At 48.0% G+C, this 21,907-nt stretch overlaps 1 protein-coding gene across 1 annotated transcript in view; it reads left to right on the top strand.

Annotated features, from left to right (window-relative positions):
• The window catches only part of SPOCK1 (sparc/osteonectin, cwcv and kazal-like domains proteoglycan (testican) 1), a 181,237-nt gene that overhangs the window by 28,674 nt on the left and 130,656 nt on the right, over nucleotides 1-21,907 (top strand). Inside the window, exon 3 of the mRNA XM_012646321.1 lies at nucleotides 4,686-4,800. Coding sequence (XP_012501775.1) covers nucleotides 4,686-4,800 — 115 coding nt within the window. The remainder of the gene's footprint in view (nucleotides 1-4,685; nucleotides 4,801-21,907) is intronic.

Genomic DNA, 21,907 nt, shown 5'->3' with positions numbered 1-21,907 from the left:
CCCTGCTCCATCCTGCTGCCAGCCCAGTGAAACACTTTGCTTCCCCCAAATCTTAACCCCTGGAAAGAGAGAGAGCTTTTCCCTGGAATGCTCTTCCACATCCTATTACCTGGTTTAAACCTGCTTTTTCGTGGATGTCAGTTTGTCCAGGACGTTTCACCTGTCCCTCTGAAAGGCTGAATTCGGTACCTCACCTGTCTCCATAGACGTCTCCTATTGCCTGTCTCCCCTGTTCAAGTGTGAGCTCCTGGAGAGCCGAAATGACATCTTTTTGCTACAGAGGTGCTGGCCTGCAGCCTGCAAAAAGATGCCTTACACAGAACGATGCTCTGCAAATGTTAAGTGAATAAACACAAGCATGTGTGATTTTTCTTAAGTGACATTAAGGGACCTTTGGTCTAGCCCACAAAATGGAACCACCTCCTCATCTAAGCATCTCTGGGGTGGTGTCAAGCTCTGGCATTCCAGGTGCCATGACCTTTTGCCAATTAGCCTATAGGATGTGCCCAAGGAGAGGGAAAAGTCTTGATTTAGGATTTGAAAATCAATGTAGCTAATTAAAAAATAACTCGTTGAACTGAAAAACAAGTTCAGAAACAATTAAGATGATTAAAATATCACCACCTTACTTGAGATCAAGCTGTGAGCTTAAAAAAAGTAAAATTAATTAACAAAACCTTACATTGAGCTAATAATTAACTGGCTTTTCAGCTCAAATCTCTCTTTAAATTAATTCATTATTTTTTTCTTTGAGAAAAGTTTTTGTACAAATTATTTTGAAAAAACAACTGGACATGAGCCATTGGCCAGTTGATCCTCGGTTGGTTTCTGGGTATGGGCAGGAAAGATGAAATTAACTTTTGTTGGGTGGTGGGACCCGCTCTGTGCTGGGCACATGATCCTGGTTAGGGCCACATGAGTCCTGCACGTATTGTGATCGAAGAGGTGGAGGAGACACGGGGCTTTGCTGTCTTCTGGGGGTTGCTGCGTCCTGTCCCCAGGCATGTGCAGAGAGAGACTGAAACTGGGAGCTCAGCCCCCAAGATACCATTAGCACCACCGCCGGGGAGCCTGGAACCCTGCTCAGGGCTCGCACACTCGGCTCTCTCCCTACCTTCCCTTCCGGTGCAGTTTCCCCACCTTATTAAAAGGCCTCTCAAATGTCACTTATTATTCTGATCTCTTATCCTTCCCTTCAGGAAGTGGAGCCACACAGCCCTGGCCAGGACAGGTGCTGGGTGCCTTTCAGGAGTATCGCAGCCGTGCGGCTGCTGGGAAGGGCATATTTGGGAGGCCTGCATTTAACGGAAATGACACACCCCTCATCCCCTTTCGATCCCAGTGTTGCTATTTTTCAGAAACAAAATGTGTTGAGGTGATTAAACAAATGCTGACAGCTTGATTTGTTACTGTTTTGTTGTTGTGTGAAGTTCATTTACTCTAAATAATTCGCATACGTGTTTGAAGTATTCAAACCCTAGTAATTGATTTTTAGCAGACTTGATTTCTGTATTCAGATCGTTAAGTATGTGTACAGAGTTGAATAACTGACGATTTTTATTTATTAGTATTTTTGGTTGGAGGTTTTCTTTTTTGTTGGTGTTTTTAAAGAAATGGTAGCTTCCAGAATTGGAGGGACGAGCTATTGCAGTTAGCTTAATGGTAGGATGACAGATGGCAAGATTGCAGAAACAAAATTGACCTGAGCATGCTTCAGTTGACTCAGCAGGGGGGTTGCTTCATTCAGAGGAGTCGGCATAGGGCTCAGGTGTCCAGGGCTGGGTGCCCCACCCCCTGGCTGAGTGTTGCGGCTGGTGACCCAGGCCTTTGGGACACACCGAGAGGGTATGGAGGCACAGCCTCTGCAGCACTGGGCTCCTGGCCACCCCTTGCTTTGACCCAGGAAGCCTCATTCTGCCCCGAAGCCTTCTCAAGAATATGGTGCCATCAGTCAACTTCTTAAAGAGGCTCCTAGGTGATGCTCAGGTTCGTGGCATACACACAGCGGTGAGGAGGTTGGGTTCTAGAGTCAACAGACCAGGTGTGCAAATGCTCTCTGCATCTCTCATCAGCAATTTCTTTTTGGGACCTTTATTTGTAAAACGGGCACATTAACAGCAGCTGCCTCCTTGGGTAGTTGTGAAGATCAAACGTGGTGATCAGAGGGCTCAGTTCACTGCCCGTCCCTCAGAAGCACCAGTGAGTGATACTGTTGTTAATATGAGGACTTGTTATTCACTCTGGAACAAAGGACGAGCACAAAAACCTTAACAAACACCTACAAGGTGCTTAACATGTACCAGCTCTGTCCTAAGCACTTACAGATACTAACACATTTAATGCTCGTGACAACCAGCAAGCAGTAATAGACACTGTTATTATCCCCATTTTTACAGATGAGGAAACTGAGGCATACAAAGGGTTAGTAAGCAGCAGAGCCAGGATTCAGTCCTGGAAGCTCCAGCCCTAGAGTCTGTGCTCTTCCCTGCTGTGCTCAGCTGATTCACGTTCCACTAGCCATTCAGGCCAGAAGCAAAAAGCAGCTCAAATTCTGCCATAAAGCTTGTGGTGTAGTCCTGCAGATTTCAACACCTGTCACCCTAGGCCAGCCTGCTAGTCTCCATCTCTGAGATCCACTCAAGGGAAAATCCCAAGTTCTCTGCTGCAGCACTTGGCAGCTATTGGGGAAAATGCCTCAGCTGGTCACAGTGGCTGGGGCTGCCAGTGGTCTGGTCCCCAAGTTTTGTGAGATCTGTAAGTGTCTTCATCCCGTGGTGGTGTGTGGAAGCATGAGAAGGGGCAACAAAGGACTGACATGGTCACCTGGTAATCGTTCGTATTTGTTGACTCAATTTCGCGTGCCTCTTGGGAAGCAAGTCAAAGTTGGCTGTGCTGCAGTCCCGGGGTTGGCAGGGGTTTGGGGGCATGCACAGGAGAAGGCCACTGGCCTGAGACCACACAGCCTCCTGGCTTCTCACGCAGACGTCCCCAGGAACAGAGTTCCACTTGGGACCGGGAAGCTCTTGCTGCACGTTTCTGGAAGGCCCAGCCTCAGAGGACTCTGAGGACAGACGCAGGGCCACCGGCCACTTGCCTCTCAGAGGCAGCCCTCAGCTTCAGAGCTAAGAGTCCCCTGTCCCTGGGACTGGAATCAGCCTCTCTTTCATCTTGCAGCCTGTTTCCCTCTGTGAGGCTCCAGGTGTCCCCCCAGGACCAGGACCTGAATCTTGTTGCTGTCCTACTTGGCCTGGGAATGCGCCCTGGTTTCTGTTTACAGCCGCTGAAGCCGCTGCAGTGGAGGTGCCACCCTGAGCTGTTCAAGCAGCAGAAATGCCTTTAGATGTTGTGTGTTCAGGACCCTTGAGAAATTCTCGGCAGCCATCTGAAGAAAATGGTGCTCCGATTCTGGGCGGGACGAGGGGCATTGCGACTTCCTGTATGTGCTGGGGAGTCACGATGGCTGAGAGCCCCCCGGTCGAGGGCACCGTGGCATTTCTTTTTTGTTTTGTTTGTTTGACCATGACATTTCCTGTAGCAGTTTTGCCGTACCTGCTCGGGATGCCAATTTGTTTAACCAAATGTCTGCATGGGGAGGACATGAGGCGATATCACCTCCCCTGACTGTGGAAAGCAGTTATGAAAGATTTACTGCCTAATGGGCTTTAGGCCCCGGAGCTGGGAGATGGCACAATTGCTTTTGTTTTGTGCAGAATTCCCTGAGGCCTCTTCTGTGCCAGTGATGAGCATGTGCACCTCAGCATGCAGCGCGCTGATTAGCCAAGGGCCTGCTGCTCAGCCTATTCTAGAAAATGTTGCCCTGTATGAACTGCTGTCTTTGGAGACCCTTTCTGGAGTTACTTGTTTGAATCAACTTCCCCTCCTCTCGTTATTGCCACCCAGAAACCACACTTAATAGTCAGATTGAATATCTCGTGATCGCCCGAACATGCCTCCCTGCACTTGCTGTGCTGGGCGCCCTGCCTGGCTTGCTTTTTCTGTCTTCGCTTTTCAAAATCCTGCCCATCCTTCAAGATCCAATTCACATATTAATGCTTCACTAATCTTTGCCCTGGAAATTGATCTCTATTTTTCTCTTGAGCTCTGTTATCATTTTATATGCCCGTCATGGTCCTTATCTAATTCTCCCTCACACAATAAATATTTATGTGCGAGCTTCCCCCGCCCTGTTACATCGTGCCTCTGTGTGGCACAAAACTGTCATACACGTCCTCAAGTTCTGCAAAACTTCAGATAGGTTATTTACACGCCTAGTCCGTGTTGATTGAATCGAAGCAAAACTCTTTGTCCTCAAGGACTTTTTATGGGATTTAGGTAAAATTAGGCATGGATGAACTCATAAAAAAAGCCACACCAGATAAATAATCAAAGAGAGAAAAATAGCTCTTGATCCTTGGATCACGTAAGATTCTAAAGGATTTTTTAAAGTAATTCCTGCCCCAGATGGAGACGCCGTGACTCCCTCAGCACACGGGACTCGCTCTCCTGGTGTGGAGGGACGTGTGTGATAGACACGCATTCCCCTTGGCTTGGGTTTTCATTCCAGTCTCCACCCGCCTCAGGAAACAACGCAGAGTGCAAACACAGAGTTGGTTTATTTGAATAGAAATAGAAATTAAATTTCCCTGGAGGTTCTAACAACTCCCTTCTTGTTCTTTTTGCCTCAGCCCTGGACCCATCCAAGGACCCCTGCCTGAAGGTGAAGTGCAGCCCTCACAAAGTGTGTGTGACCCAGGACTACCAGACTGCCCTGTGTGTCAGCCGCAAGCACCTGCTCCCCAGGTGAGGTGGGAAGGGAGGTGGCTGGAGGCCGGGGGGTGTTCTGCGGCTGGCAGATTGGCACAGGCCCCGTCTCTGACTGGGGACACGGGGAGGGGAGAGTATAGCATTTGTGTCGCCATTTTGTACAGCGTTTGGTACCTGTACTTCTGCTATGGTATGAATCTCATTTCTCAAACACAGGTTTACAAAGAATGGCAACATTTATTTCCTTTAAATCTACTTCATTTAGACTCTGAGCCCTCATCTGAGCAGATGAGTGGAAAATCCCTCTTAGTCATTATTGGGACCTTTCCTCCTCCCAGAGCGATGTCAGGATCCAGGAAATGTACAGCTAAGAAAGCAGGGGCCAGAGCTTTAGTCTCCTGGTTGCACCGATAGCCTCGCTGTGCTGATTCTTTGAGGTCCCTTGAGGTCTGAGGGTTCTCTGCTTCTGTGCCGCTATGGGATGTGGCATCTTTGCCAGCCCTGGTTTTCGGGTCCCGCCTTCTCAGGACCATCACACCACCATTCCACCTGGGAACATGTCTTGCTGTCTCCTCAGGGTGCAATACCCGATACCCCCTTTTCCCCAGCCCAGAGGGAAGTGTCCCCCTCTTCCCCAGGGTCTTTAGATCCCTTGCCTCTTACCCTGCCCCAACTCCACACCCAGCGTTACCCATCCAGTGGGTTTAGGCTTTTACAAATGATGGCAAGAGCTTTGGAGTTCAGGCTGCTTCTGCTTTAGTCCCGCAAAAATACTCCAAGCATGAAAACAGACGCACACACACAGGCAGACAGGCTCTCTTTACGAAGGGAGTTGGGCAGGGTGGGGGCGGGAGGAAGGTGATTTCAGTGCGTGTTCCGCCTTTCCCCTGTGTGATCAAAGCTTGGGAGTTACACATGCCCAGTTCTGGATTTGGCAACTTGCTGTGCCATTCCCCTGCACCACACCATGACCTTAGGCAGGTAAAGCAGCCTTTCTGAGACTTGATTTCCACTGAAATGTGCCTCCCTGGAACATTTGCTTTATTAGCTCCATTTTGACCTCCCGGAACCCTGCAGAATAGGTCCTGTCCCATCCCTTAGTTCTTGACGTCTAAGCAGTGCTGGTCCCCTTGGCTTCCCTTGGGATGTGTCTTAATTTCCCTCAGTCTCTGAAGTGGTGTCCTCTGAATGTGCCACCCTCTGAATCACAGTCTGGCAGGTAAACTGAGCTCCCAGCATGGGGTGACAGTTCAGAGCCCCCCCCCACCACCTGACTTCTTTAAGCATGGCCCTGGCAGCTACAGACCAAGCCTTCAGGGTCGTCTTGCTGTGGATCACTGTCCATGCCATTTTAAAATAATCAGCCTGTGTCTCTGTAAGACCAAGATGCAAGTCTTCTAATGTGCTTTGCTCTTCCCCGGACTGAAGTGTTGTTCCTGGTAGTAAAGCTAGATCCTGTTCCTGGAACCCTCAGCATCGTGCTCGGCACCCACATCCTTGAATTCTTCCAGCCATTTTGTAAAGTTGGTATTTATTTTGTCTGCACTTTACAAATGAGGGAACTGAGGCAGAGAGAGGCATTAGTAATTTGCTCCTGTATCGAGGAAGCTGCAACCATGGTGCAAACGCAGGACTGTCTGGCTCCAAAGCTTCTGTTCTTCACCCCCGCGTTATGTTGACCTCTTCCTTCTATTCCCGTCCACCCATGTATTCATTGTCATCCAACACAAAGGTGTTAAATGCCATGCGCCAGGCTTGCGTTAGGAGCTAAGGCTGCAGAGTTAAACAAGAGACCCTATTCCCACCCTCAAGGAAAACCAAGTTCACCGGAAAGCGGGCTGTAAAAAAACATATTTTCTTTGTTTGTTTTGAAGTTTCTTTAAAGGTATACGTCCTCTGAGAAAACTAGCCTAGATTCTCCTGCCACCAGTGATTTCTTCTTCCTTCTCTGACGGAGAGAAGATGTGGCTTCTTATGTTGCAAATACCCAGTACCGTTCGGGCCGGTGCTCTGTGTTATTCAGCTGCCTGGTTGTGTGTGTGTGTAAGATGGAGAGTCCATTGCATGTTTCCTCCTAGAATTTCTGGATGTGCCGACAAAAGATTTTTAGTTTTAAACTCAAATATGTTTGAGACGGAGGCAGCAACCTCATTGATATTCAGGCATATCCAGGTGTAAATGGGGTTTTTCTGGGCATGCCACGTTTCTGTGTTGGAAGCACTAACACTTTTTTGCTTATGTTGAAAATGTAATCGTCATCTCCTACGTCTCCTGGTGACCACAAAATTGTAGTGGCGAAGAGCAGGGATTTGGAAATGTGACCAATCTGGGTTGACTGTTTGCTATCTCCAAGGGACCTTGCCAAGTTACTTTATCTTTCTGACTTGTGCTTCCCCATACGTTAAATAGGTTTAATGACAGCGCTTGTCCCATTCCTCTTTTCCATGCACTAGAATGCATCCTCTAGTAATTCTCACACAGAGGGTTTATGGGTAGTACCTTTTATGAATCCTTGCATAGGGTATTTTTTGTGAATGTTTGGGTGAGAGTTCAGTAAGATGATGGTGTGCGAAGTTATGCAGTCTAGTATTAAATATGATAGTTGTTCTTACAGTTACTAAAACAATTTTGATGATAGTAGTTTTATCTGCGTCATTCTGGAAGGTCAGCCAGAAATCCCCAAAGTTGCGTGCTCCTGAGTGAAGGTCACTCCCCGCAGGTGCCGTGGCCCCTTCCCCGTCTGACAGTGCTTGCCTTTTCGGTTCCTGTGGGGGGAAGCCTCTGAGGTTTAGCATGAGGGTTGCAGGGTCATTTCTGCTGCTCGCTTTGTGATCCATGGGGTATTAGGAGTAAGAAGACGACTGTATTTCTGATAACAGGTCCCATTCATTCATTGGAAAAATGGCCCAATGAGGAGGCTTTGGCTGAGGCGGCGTGCCCACTCCCTTACCAGGGTCTGGGAGGAGGCCCGGCCCAGGGAGGCCCTGCAGTGTGTCGGCCGTGCTTGTGGACCCAGCCTTCCTCCCCTCCCTCTTGAGGCTGAACGCCTCAGCCCACAGTATCAGCCGAGTGCACGCATCTTGCACGGGCCTTGGACGCCTTCCCAGATGAAACATCTGTCCTTCCACATATACTTCAGGGGTCCCCCCTGACCAGGGAGACCATGTTGACAACTCTATTTATTCATCAGTCAGGGAAGTAATCTTCCTCTCTGTGCAACATCTGTAAGCAGTGCCACCAGCCAAGCTGGCCTCTGCGGCAGCTCGAGAGGCAAGTCCTGCCTGCCAGACAGTCAGCAGCACGCACAGACGGGAGGCAGCGAGGCTAGCCTTGGGCTGATCACCAGGCTCCAGGCTTACGCTGTCTTTGCAAGCAGATCAAGACAGAAGGACAGTGAGCACATGAGCGGAAGAATTTCATTAGCTTTCTTTGCCTGTGAAGATCGAGTGGATGGAGAGGCCATTTGACACATACATCTGTGCCTGCGGCGTGTCAGGGCTGGCAGTTTCAGTGGGGGCTGAGCAGGGTGGCCGGCCCTCCGTGCTGGGCTTCTTCTCCTCGATCAGGGTGCTGTTTGTGTTTGGTTTCATTTGGAACCTTCAGCTAAACTCCCATTGTCTTTGGAGAATTCTCTTTGGAAATTCACCTTTTCCTACTCTAAAGCAATATTGAGTGGGGTTGAGAGGGGGGATGTGCTTGGTATAGTTTCACCTTTCAGGTTCTCCAAAGGGCCATCTGTGCACCGCAGAGCAGTGTGAAGGCAGCCTGGAGTCAGAAAGGGTCACTTCTCTTCAGTGTTTTTTTTTTTAATACTCCAATTTATTTTTGTTATAGTGGTAGTTGGTGGTCATATTATCTAAAGATAGTAATTAAAATATTGTAGGATGTTTTCTTGTATTCTTTTAGTCCTGAGTTTTGTCCCTTGGTTTGTTTTTGTCAAAACTTGATTATCAAGTGCTGCCTATGCTCTATATAAAAATTTGTATTGGGCCCTCTTCAATTAATATTTATAAATGAGTATTTTTGTGATACTATAAACTTTTTATAGATATACATTTTAATTATATAACAGACTATACAAAAAATTAACTTGAAATAGGTCATAGACCCTATCTTTATGCTAAGATATAAAACTTTTAGAAGAAAACATAAGCATGGTGACCTTGGGTTTGACAAAGATTTCTTCAGCAGAACACAAAAATGTGAACTATAAATGCAAAAAAAAAAATAAAAAGGGAGACAATTGGATTTCATCACTGGTCTTCTAAAGACACTTTAACAAAAATAAAAAGGCAAGTCATGCTGGGAGAAAATATTTGCAAAACATGTATTTTGATTATAAAATATGTAATAAAAGCACATGTGTGTTTAAAGACTCACTCATGGGTATGCATATCAGCTGTATTCGTAACAGACAAAACCTGGGGAACAATTCAAACGTGCCTCGGCAGGTGAATGAGCAGACAAATTGCGGTGTATCTATTACAGTGGATTGCTATTCAGCAGTAAAAAGAAATAGGCTCTTATTGATGCATCCGACACTATGGATGAATCTAATGATAATTATGCTGAGTGGAAGAAGACAGACAAAAAAAGTATATACTGTGCGATTTCTGTTTACATGAAATTTTGGAGAATGCAAACCAATCTATGAGGACAGAAAGCAGCTCATTTGTCGGCTGGGGAAGGACCACTTCCTCACGATGGTGGTCGTCAGGCACCTAAGCATTCTTTAAGGCTCGCTAATAAAGCCCATCCTCCAGGAAACAGGTCAAACTCTGGTTTCAGATGCCCGAGGTCCCACAGGTAAATGGATTTGTGGAAGAAGAGTTTTATTACAACAGTGTGTTATTCTTCCTGATTTAGGTTTTAGAGATATCTCTTAGGGGACAGGAGGATAGACAGGAAGTCCTAAGGCCTGCAGAGGGCTCTGCTCTCGGGGACTCTGCTAGTCTGCATGGCTGGTTCTGATTTATTGTTCTGTGTGGGTGGGAGATTGTGTGGTGGGGGCGGAGGTTTCCCTACAGAGTGCTGAGCATTGATTTTACCTCTCTGTTGCCATTGATTTTCATTTGGAGAATGGAAAATTGAAGCATTTGTTTTAAGCCTTCCAGACAAGCCACGTTCTCACATTCTGCAAGTGTATTGTGAATGGGAGGAAAGGATGTCAGAATGGAACTTCCAATATCTACGTGCACCCCTCGAAGCCTTCGGGGAGTAGTGGGAACTAATCTGTTTTTAAATAAGGAGCAGACATGGCCCGACTTCCCGCTGGGCCTGGTCTCTCTAATGTAACGGCCCTTTGTCTCCACTTCCTAACTATCTGGAATAACAACTAATTCTCCACACCAGCAAAGAATTCAGATCCAGTCGAGGCTCTCCATACAGTAAACCAATCTGAGTGCTTTCTGTCTTTTATGTGAACTTGAAAAAAAAGAATCAAAGTGTTCGAGGTCAGAGAGAAGTACATCACAGAGTGTGCCTCAAATACCAAGCTCTCAGAGGATATTTGAAAGCATGATGGTTATTTCATCTCAGTTTTGTTTTACAACAAAGCACTGCCACCTGCTACAGGGGCTTTGAACTGGTTGATTACACATACACATACCTGTCGCGGTTTAGAAGACACGTGGCCACGCAGAAGGTGGCTAATTCCTCGATGTCTGGATGGCTTCCTGGTGCTTCACAGCTCAAGGCGTTGCCAATTACCGAGTGAGGCTGTGCCCACATCCATTACTATGATTTTATATTTACATGCTCATGCTCCTTCTCCAGGTGACCCCGGGATTGCCTTGGGTTCTGTTTCTAGTTCAGAGATCTTCCTTTACGGTGCTCTGGGTCTAGGTAGGGTGCTAATGAGAGCTTGGTGCTATTTCTAGGCTGATGGTGGAATTACTGCAGCGGAGTGTTGCATTTGCCCTCTTCTGAGTCAGTCACCTTTGAAGACAGAAAATGCATCACTGTGGTCTATTGTTTTGCAAATCAGTGTCACTAGACACTGAAGAAGAGGAGAGGGAGAGTGGCTGGTTCAGGAGATGCCGCTTACTGACCACCTCCCATGTGTTAGGCACGCTTTGCACACTTTCTGACTTCTCACAAAATTCTGCATCTGTATTTTAATCCCCATTTTACAGGTGAGACTGTTGAGGTTTCATAAATAACTACACTAATTGGGGCGAGTAAGGGGAAGATTTGGAACCAGGCTGGAGGTCACTGCACTCCCAGACTCCACACCCTCTGCCTGTGCTGCGCGGCTTCCTGTGCGGTGGAGTCTTGAGGCTGAGCTTTCAGAGTGCTTTTCCCTGGTGATAAAGCCCTCCGGTCGATCTGCTCCTGGCCCTAGCAGTGGTGCTATACACAGGCTGGGCTCCTGTCCCCTAATCCCTGCCCCTTGCAGAACAACTAATCTGGGCCTTGGTATTGAACCTGTTTCTTCCTTCCTGTTCCCAAAGCAGTAATTCTGGTTCATTTTTTCCCTTTGTGGTTTTTCCTAAAGCAATCATTCAAACCACATGTCACTTAAACATAGATATTTAATTACTTTAAACCCACAAGCCTGTTTTTTTTTTTTTCCCTTAACAACCGAAGTGCTCTATGGCTCTGTCCGGGGTAAGGGCCCAGGTGCTAGTGGAGCTTTAACTGAGCAAGATCTTATAACTCAAGCAAGCCACTGAACAACTCTGTTCCTTTGCTTTCCTCTCTGAAACCAAGATTATTGATTAGATTTTGATGACAAGAGCAGCAGAGAGTCAAAAGGAATTCATAATGGAGATGTGAATAATTGTGTGGAATTTTTAGTCCCTTGGAGCAGGGGACAGAATGAGAGGCAGATACTACATTGTAAGGCAAATCCACTAGGCTGGCTTTACAAATACATTTTAAAACATAACAAAAGGAAGACTGCCAGTAAAATGTGCTACACTCATATCTTACCCTGCTTTGTTTTTTTAAACTGTACTTTCAGTGACATCTGGAGAGTGGTGGGCGGGGGCAAGGTCACCCAGCAAGGTCTCCCAGTGAGTCTCACGGCCTCCTGCCTGGCCAGGCAGTTTCTGGGTGTGTCCCTCAAGGAGCAGAGCCTCTGCCCTGGAAGGTGGCCGTCAGCCCCTCCAGGCTGCGCCGCCTTGGAAATAGCCCCTTCTGGGAGGGCGGGGGGCAGGGCAGTTCGTGTTTCCCAGTGACCCCAAAGCACTTGATCACTGTCTCTTCTCTGAGTCACATTCTGTCTTTAGGAGACAGAGAATGTTTTATGGTTGAATTCCCAGGGTGTGTGCGTGCCGAGATGCTAATAAGCTAAACGTCTGTGGAGCTGGGAACGGCTGTTTGCAGGGCCAGGGACTGATTAACGATGTCCTCTCACTTCCTGTCTCCATCTCCTGTAAAAAGACATTGAGTTCACTGCCCCGCTCTGTGGTTCTGCCCAGAGTGATGGGGCTGCAGTTTCTGTGTTTGCTGGTGTCCTTGCACATTACGGAACGCACACATTGGCATATTTCACGCATCAGATTTAAGTGGATTAGAAAGAGGAGGTTGAGGTAGGTGTGCCCATTTTGAATAGAGGCTCACTAGGTATGATTTCCACCAGGGACCGGGGCCTGCCGGGTAGCATACAGGTGTGAATCACTACAGGAGCACATCTGTCTCTGAACTCTGAGAGACAGACGAGCTTGAGCCCCCTGCAATTCACTGAAGATGCTACATTGCCCGTCTTGAGTGCCGAGATCCTCACGAGTTCTGGGGACTCTTTACAGTACCCGAGTAGACCAGAGTCCGTGTGACCCCCTTACAAAATATGTCGTCATCCTTTACAAAAGTTATCAGAGTGAATTTTCCCACTTTTACTTCCTTTTGTTTTAGTTTTCTCAAACCTTCTCCTTCTCCTTTGTTGTTAACAAATCTACCGTAGGCTGCTTGCTGCTCTGCCGAAACTCATCAAGATCCGAACTCACAGGTTTTCAGTTTAGACGTTTTATATCAGATTAATTCAACCAATGAACCGTGAAAGACATTCTTTATGGATATCGGCCACCATCGTAGGGCCCATCTGGGGCACTGGCCATGCGGGTTCTGGGGCCAGAGAACAGACTCAGGATGATTTAGATGGACATCCAAGACTATCTTTGGGAGGACTTTTGTTTTAAATAGAATGTTCTCGAGCTAATGTCCTGTCTTTAATGTTTCTCATGGAGGGGGTGGGCAGAGGGCAGGCCCTCCATACACAGAGGGACAGGAGAAATGAAAGTTAATTAGTTTGGGGACCTTGGCTCCTTTCCAAGGTGCTCTCTTCAATGAGGCTTTTCATGGGCACATTGACCCGGAGGCGGCTCTGTTACCAAGTGATGAAAGGCCCTTCTCAGCCTGCCCTGTCCGCGATGCTTCTTTAGCTGGTGGTGCTGCTGTGTCGTGCTTCCTGCTCAGCGGCAGGTCCAGCTTCTGCTCGGTGACGTTACCTGAAGGAGAGGAGGAGGCCTGGCCAAACTTCCCATGGCCGTGAGGAATTCTCATGTCCACAGCAAAGTGACAGGGCCCCCTCTGGCCTGGAACTCTATTCCTTCTCTTGGCAGGCACCAGGGGAGGCCATCTGTGAATATGGTGATGGTGTCGGTGACGAAAGGCTTTAGAGCTTGAGTCCCTCCTGATGTCCCTCCTGCCATAACCTTGGCAGGACCAGCTCAGGAAACTGCTCACACGCACTGGTGATGGTGGCTAAGGGTCATTAATTCAGATCCCGTTAAGCTGGAGTTTGTGATCATTTATTTATTCAACAAATATTTACGGGTGCCTTCTGAAATTGAGGATAAATGGGCATAGTCTACCCTTGTGGAGACGGAAGTCTATTGGAAAAGACAGATGAGAAGAAATTAAGTATCTAATAAATTGTGACAAGCCTTAAGTAGCATAGGAGCATGGTGCCATGAGAGTCACTTTAGGTTGGTTGAACAGGGAAGACTCTTGGCGGAGTGAGGGGTTATAGGTGCCAGCAGGTCAGAGAGGAGGGAAATGTGTTCTCAGTGGAGGGAACAGCCTTTGCAAAGGCCCTGAGTCAAGAAGGGGGAGCAGGGGCTCTTTGCCTGTCCTAAAGAAAGCGAGAAGGAGAGAGGCCTGTGCTGCAGGAAGAGGCCGCTGGGGAGCTGTCCCTGTGCAGGGCTGGAAAGGAGACCATGGGGACAGGAGTGGCTCTCAGGCCAGGCATGATGGGATGTCCTGTATGGCTTTCAGTGGGAGAGTGTGTGTCTTAGAATGGACTGAATTTCCTTGAGTTCTTGTTCTTTAAGGCAGATTTTGTGCTACGTGAGAGAAGCTAGAGGGCTGTGTGTGTGTGTGTGTGTGTGTGTGTGCGCGTGCGCGCGCGCGAATAATCCTAAAGGTCTCCTTATTGAGCTTGTAGCCTCATAGAGATTAGGGACATAAATGTATATAATCTAATGTACGCAGCGAAAAGTCTCATGAAGTTCCAACAAGGGAGCGAGCACTTCCAGTACAGCTGGGGTTGGGTGGTGGTGCCCCAGAGAAGGGGCAGCATCGCTTAGCGGTATCTGTCAGTGTTCACTAGTGGTGTAAGAGCAGGTGGCTCTCCCACATGCTGGCTCAGAACCACTGGGACTCGCTCAGTATCAACACCTGTTAAGTGGCAGCGACGGGGGACCAGGGTAGTGCTGCCCCCAAACCCTGCTTTCTGCACTGAATATCCATTTCCTTATAAAATGATGACTTTAAACCCCACACCGTGGCAAGTTATAAGGAAAGCAGAGAGCATAGTGCTGGCACATAGTAGGTGCTCAGTAACAGTCTGTGGTCTGCACCTCTAGTTCCTCAAGGAGCAATCAGATGGGGTAACAATGCTTGCCGTCCTCACCGAGTTGCTCAGGCTCATACATGATCATGTGTGTAAAGGGCCCTGCTATATTTAAAGTTCTGGGTGGTGTCAGTGTTGTCTTAGTTGTTAGGGTTGCTGAAACAGAACACCATAGACTGGGTGGCTTGTAAACAAAAGAAATTTATTTCTCACAGTTCTAGCGGCAGGGAAATCCAAGATTAAGGTACCAGCGGATTTTGTGTCTGGTAAGGGCCTGCTTTCTGGTTTGTAGATGGCTGTGTTTTTGCTGTGTCCTCACATGGTATTCATGGAAGGGGTCAGGGATCTCTCTGGGGCCTCTTCTATAAGGTCACTAATCCCATTGTATATACTAATCCTCTTGTATGCAAAATGCATTTAGTCCATCCAAATAGCCCTAAAAGTCTTATTCCAGCATCAAATTTAAGGTCTAAGTCCAAAGTCTCATCTAAATATCATCTCAATCAGATCTGGGTAAGACTCAAGCTACTATTCATCTTGAAGCAAATTTCTCTCCAGCAGCGAACCTATGAAACCAACATGTTATGTGGTCCTAAAAGACAGGGGAGGGACCGGCATAGGATAGGCATTCCCATTCCAAAAGGGAGAAATAGGAAAGAAGAAAGGGCTAGCTAGGCCTTGGTACACTGCAGGTGTTCATGACATGTTTGGTGGATGAGTGAGTCAGTTAAGAGAGGAGTGGGGGGTGCAGGGCCAGGCTGATGGACTTAATCGGGAGCTGTGATAGGTCAGCCAAGCTGCAAAGTGATAGGAGAGTTAGGGTTGCTGATATCATGAGGGCAGGGAGTGTATCCCACTTCCTTTGTTTTCTGCAAAGAACCTACCTCATTCCTGGGCACACAGAAAATACTCAGGAAGTGTCTATGACACTCCCCAGGGAAACTGGAGGTAACGTGTCAGTCTGTGGCCCCGCTCCTGGGACAGCGCGTCGTACCCAGACTCTGCGCCCCGCCCATCCTGGTGGCCTGCTGCTTTAGGGCCTTGACTCTTTGCCCTGCTCTCGCCGTGCTAGGCGACTGCATACACCTAAAGGTCAGCTCTCCTCTGGGGCCACAGACTTGGGCTTGATGGTGATAAGGTGTCATCTGTTCCAGTCTCCCCAGTCCTGTGTTCCTCAGAGTGCGGCAGAATGGCCTTGGATCTGCATTAAGGAGGGAAAAAGGAAAGGGACGAACGTTGGGCACCTGCCCACTGGTCCTCTCACTCAGGGCCTACGTGGCTCTGCACTGCTCCTGAGCCCCGAGGCTGTCCCGTGACTGGCCAAGACTCATCCTTAGGGACTGCCTTAGCCAGGAGACTTGTGGGCTCCAGAATCTCTTCTCTCTGAGGCTGATTCCTCTCCCCTTGGCCCATGGGATTTGCCCCCCCTGCCCTTCAGAATAGGAGAGAAGGGCCGCCTGAGGCCACGTTGCCCACTCAGCCGGAAGGAAGCCCGGGGATGCAGGCAGCATCCTCCTGGGTTCATTTCTCTGTCCGGGGGAGAAGCCGACGCAGAGGCGCTGGGAGATGAGCTACCCAGCCCTGAGAGGGGCTCAGGCCGGCAGCTGCCATGCTCTCCCACACGTGAGCCCAGGATACACCTTCAATCTAGTTGGAATGTGCCAGGGTGGCATGAGATTTCCTGCCTGTGTGCCTGTCTTCCAACTTCAGCGGTTTCTGCCTGTGCCATTTTCTTCCTCTGTGTCATGAGGGGAAGGTGGCTCGATGCTCTTACCAGCTCTGCAGGTTATCCATGGTCCTTTGGGGGTGTTTCCAACACTTTGCTTCACAGCAGTTCTCGGAGCAACACCTGGCAGAGACCGGCAGGGCGGAGGGTTGGGCTGATCCAGTGGTGCTCCCTGCAGAGTGCCGTCTCGGGGACTGTGAATCCGTACGCCGTCTCTGGTGGGCGTTTTGGCCTTACTGACCCCATGATTCCATTTCGGCAAATCTGTCTCATGGAAGTAAATAGAGATACACATAAAGATTTATATGCAGGGGTGCTTGATGCACTTGATTGCAATATTGAAGAAATGGCACAGCCCCTTCCTCTGGGGGACCCCTGCTTGAACTCTCGCGGTACTGGGAGCCTCCCTTCCCAGTCTCCTGAGGTCGCTCCTCTGTCTCGGGCCGTGTTCGAGGCGCCTTCCTGAGGCTGAGCTGGGTGGGGCGCGTTGGCTTACTACTCCCTGTGGCAACATGTTCTGGAGCCCCTTGTCTCTACGTGGGGGGCAGCTGGGGACCGACCAAGCACAGCCCAGTGTGGCCAGTGACGAACAGCTGCAGGGCGCAGGCAGCTGGGATCACCGGGTGGTGCGTGGAGGCGCGGCCATCTGCGACAGGCTCAGGGAGGGCTGGCCTTTCGGAAAGGCGGAGGTACTGGCAGAAGACAAGAGGGAGCTAGCCTTGGTTCTCACCTCCCGACCCAGAAGACTGCCTCCCAGGGAAGGCCGCAGAGGAGAGGAGGGGCTTCTCTGGGCTCCGTCTTCTTTCCCCCGGCGCGGACTGTGAAGAAAGCTTCCAGAGCAAGCATAAGTTGTGTTGCTGAACCGCCGGACGTGCCCTACGGTGCTTTTGGGGACTGAGCGACCCACTGTTGATGGCGTGGGGTGACGATGTTTTTGGGGTGACGGTGTTTGCCCGAGCTCCCGAATGCCGTGTCACATCAGCTTCCAGCCTGTCCAGAAAGCGCTCACGTCCGGGATGACACGTCTGCTTCAAGTGGCTGACTCTCCTTCCTAAGGCAGATCACAGGTAGCCCTCCCAGGACAGCGGGCTTAGCCGTCGGTGGCTAGAAGACAAACATGGGTGTTTTTCTCCCTCACACATGTCCCGTGATAATTAATTGCCCCCAAGGAACTCAAGCCTGTGCTCTCTAAGATCATAACAGCAAAGCCAATGGTGGAATTGCACGCGCCGCACCGCCCTTGCGAGCACGCCCGACCCTGTGCACAACTGGCTGGAAGCTGTGTCGACAGAACCCCCGGCCACACGAGGCCCTTCCTGTGACCAGGTGGGAGGGTTATGAACACTCGGGAAGGGGGTGTCGAGTGCAGTTCTCAGCCCTGGGCTTGTTTGATTACTATTTGCTTTCTCCTAATTAGTGTGTCCATTGCTAAAGATTTCCTCTAAGGTCCCAGGGCTGGAGAGGGACCTGTCTTTATTGGGCCAGTGAACAGAGAAGAGCAGCAAAACAAGAAATCAAACCAAAATGCCAAAGGTCAGTGGGTAAAAGTAACAATTACTTTTCTGCCCGTGGGGAAGAAATGGATTTTCAAAACAGAGTACATCACTAACCATTATCCTAAGGGAGTGAAGAAAGCTCAACTGTTGGTTTACATTTCCCTAATTGCTTGCAGACACAGTGCTGGATTGACATTTTTCCTTAACAAAGCAGAACTTTAGGTGGGGCCACTTCCTCTGTGTGTGTGTGTGTGAGAATTGTTTTACGCGCATGCCCCAGTGGCCATGGTTGTTCAAGGAGCAGAAGCAAAACCCCTGCCTTCCAGAGCCCCTCGGTGTCACTGGCTGTGCTCTGTCACTCTCGTAATGGAAAGTGACTACAGACAGCGGAGTCTCCGACCAGTTGGTGGAATTCACATAATCACGTCAACCCGCTAATCTTCATGATTTGGTCAGGAAACATTGAGGGCCTTGTGAGTTTAAGGCTAGAAACAGTTTTGACTAGGATCCCTAGAGATTGTATCTATATCTGTATATTTGGTTTCAAGTATAAGGAAATCTTGATTCAAGTAATGTCCAAAAATGTGTGAACCACCTCTGGACTGCCATCTGGCAAGTTCCTTTTCTTCTTGCCATTTGCCCACTGGCCACACCGTTTCCTCTTGGCACACTTAGATGCGGCGTGGCTTGGGGGATTCCTGAAATTAATAGCCAATTTCTTGCCACATAAAAATTTTCTTGGAAAAGTTAGCAGTGTGTCAATCTTCAGAGTCTCAAAGTAGGAATAAGAACAAAAATAGTTAACACTTCTACTGAATAAATTCATCTATTCAGAGTAATTAAATATGATCATTGTGCTTAATAATATTCCATTTAATAGATGTTACGAGAATCACGTTTAATGCAATGCTAGCATGGTCTTTGAATTCTTTGCCCAATTTCTGGCACACTGCAGGTAATAAGCGTTTGTTAAAAAAAAAAAAAATGAAGACTATCTTTAGAAATCCTAACTACATGTGGAATGTTTATACCTTCAGTTTTGATAGCTTTGCTTAAATACACCGTCAAAGTATTACTGTGGACATGTAAGTCAGACAGAGTTGATCTTACCTCTTGGTCTCCTCTGAAACCTTTGAGGACTGGTCAGGGAGCTTTTATCTAGGTGAACTCTTTTTTGGCCCTCCTTCCTACACCTGGGAGATCTCTCTTCAATTCTGACAACTTAGGCTTCCTGAAACATTAGAGACATGGGGGGCTGGCAGACAAGTGTGAGTTCAGCAGTATGTATTTCTTTAAAAATTATGAAAATGCATCTCGGTTTTTAGATTTTGAACCAGTTAGACCAACGATACATGGTTGTAAGAGAATCAAGCAGTAGAAGGACATACAGAGCAACAAAGCACTAGTTCTGTTTTCCACATCCTCAGTGCTACTTTGCTTGAGGTGCGTTATGCGTTTGGTGCGGGCCTCCTCGATCGTCTTCAGTTCCTTTACGCCTGCACGCACGGTGTTTCTGGAAACTCTCATTCCAGGCTGTTGAGTCCCCTCATCTGTGAAGAGCAGATGCTCCCCAGCTGCCGTGGCCATTATACAGCCCAGGCGAGGGGCGGGTCGTGGAGTCCCAAGTTGAAGTGAACCAGAGTCTAGAGTTCGATGTTCGAGTGTACCCAGAGAGATTCTGATGCCTTTGGAATTTCATGCGTACCAGACACGTATCTTTTTAGTGGCCCTGATTCTGCTCTAAGACTTTTAAAACATGTGCTTTATGTAAGGGGTTGGAGGTGCTTTGCAAACCCGGCTTGGGCTGGTTTGGAAGCACGCCCATGGCCAATGGCTCTCTGCTTATTCTGGGCCTGCTCGTCTCTTCCGGTATGACCAAGCCTTGACCTGAGATGCGTCGTGACTCTCACCCTCCTTACCTAGGCCAACCAAGTGGGGGGGAAGCCATGTAAGGGACACTGGCTTTCCTGTGGTTGGCCTTCCAGCTTGGTTGCTCACCTAGTAAGCATGGGCCCTTCCCATTGCCCCAGCTCCACTTTGCCATGAAGTCTCCCTGACTCACTCCCCCAACAGCTTCCCACGCCTGCCATGACTTTCCCCTTCTTGGGGCTGTCGGGAAGGGAAGAGTAAGTGAAATGTTCATATAAAGGGCTTAAAACAATGCCTGGAACAGTGTGGGAGCTCAACACATGTTATGTTAGTTGTTATTGGTGGTAGTGATAACAGTATTTGGTAGCAGCAGTAGCATAATAAGTCCTCAGTGAATGTTTAGCTGCTGTTACCATTATTACATATCTGCCCTTTTAAATTTCAAGCTTCTGTAAACAGCAGGTCCTTTGTACCATCGAGTGCCCAGTAGCACTTGGGACACCCCCAGGCACGTAGCAGTCATTTTCTTTCTGCAGTTCTCTTTGCCTTGTTAGGAAAATTGGATTGTTTTCGGACAGGATCTCGTATCTGGGATCTTCTTCATTTGGAAAAGGAGGGAGCCTTGTGAGCCTGCGCATATGCCAGGGTGGAGAAGCGTTCTCGTGGGAGCCTGTCTCTTTTATAAGGGCCGCTTTTGTCAATGGCCCAGGCCATTGTGCTCTTCCTGTGTAATTTTATGACTTCGTATAATGACTCAAATAGCCCTAACAACAGAGGAATTATAGCGTCATTTTACATGACAGATTATTTCAATGGTTAACATGTTTTTCATTTCAATTAACATTCATTATTTTGTTTCTGGTTCAAAATAGCCACTCGGTCAACTATCCGCGTAGCTCCTGTCCCTGCTTTAGAAGCAATTAATTTTGATTCGGCAAACAAATTCAATCTTATTTTTGAATGGGCAGTTTCATAGTAACATGAAAATAAAATGCATGTAATCCTTTTATGTCAGCAAATGCTGTTATTACTGGAAAAGAATTGTTCTCTGGTGGGTTCTCCACACCTCTGGGCTGAGAGGTCTGTCTTAGAGATCTGATGAGAATAAAGACAGGACGGAAAGGAAGGTGATAGGGACTGGTTACATAAGGCTCAGTTTTTCCTCCTGTAAAATGGGGGTAATAGAGTCGCCGTGTGCGGAATTAGGGCAGTTAGACCAGCATGTAGTAGTGACACAGAACAAGTGGGGTGCTGCTGCCACGACTTGTTAATCTGGAATCGCTGTTCTTCTCCAGCTGTTCATCCGCAGAGAAAAACAGTTCTGTCTAAAGCCACGCAAACAGGGTAGGATGCACAGTGTACTGGGTAAGATGAACGGTCCTTCTTCAAAGATTGAAGGGAAAAAGTCAGCAGTTCTACTACAAGTATTTTTAGCAGCCACGCCCTCCCATCATTGAAATGTTTTTAATACAGATTGTTGAATTTCATTCAGCAGGCTATGTCAGGAAATTTACACTCGCACATGCGTTTATTGCTGAAAAGATGCTCTGTCCTGCCACCTCCTTGCTTTGGGCCCTGAGTGTGACCCCACTCTGACCTGGGCAAGTGAAATGGGTCACACCGAAGTCATCTAAGAATCCTTGGGTGTCACCTGTCAGGGAGCAGCAGGCCATGGGCTGGTGTCGGTGGGGGCATCTCGGTGCAGAGCAGCAGGGTCCAGTTGAAAGCAAGAGCAGGACACAGTGGCAGATGGAGTTAAAGGTTAAGGTTGACGTTTCTAGGAACGGGGACAGAAGCACCGCAGGGAGAGGGGTTGTGACCTGGCTAGTGAGTCTTGCTTGTAGCTGTTGCCATCTTACAAGAGTATGTTTGTAGTCCTGTCAGCACTAATGGTGAGTTGTTCTTATAAATAAAATGAATATTAATAGATTTATTTGCACAGTATGTTTTATAAAAATCCCCTGAGTGTTGTTCCAAAGAATAGTGTTAGAGCAAAGTCGCTAAATTGACAACATCAACATTGATTCTGGGAAGTCCTGTTAACTTGTTAAAAGATCCAAATGTCGTGTTATTTGAATACTGCCTAATAATGTTGGCTGACAGTTCTTGGTATTTTAATTTTCACTCTAGGCTACATTTCTTTATAAATATTATTAAACTTAATATTTCTTACTTGAAAAAAAATAATAAAATATTTGTGTAAAATGTAGAAAAACTGATTATTTTAGCAACTTTGGAGAATTCCTAAGAATTCCG

This window comes from Propithecus coquereli, unplaced genomic scaffold, assembly GCF_000956105.1.
Source record: "Propithecus coquereli isolate 6110/MARCELLA unplaced genomic scaffold, Pcoq_1.0 Scaffold242, whole genome shotgun sequence".
Classification (NCBI taxonomy): Eukaryota; Metazoa; Chordata; class Mammalia; order Primates; family Indriidae; genus Propithecus; species Propithecus coquereli.
This window is presented reverse-complemented; position numbering and strand designations above follow the sequence as displayed.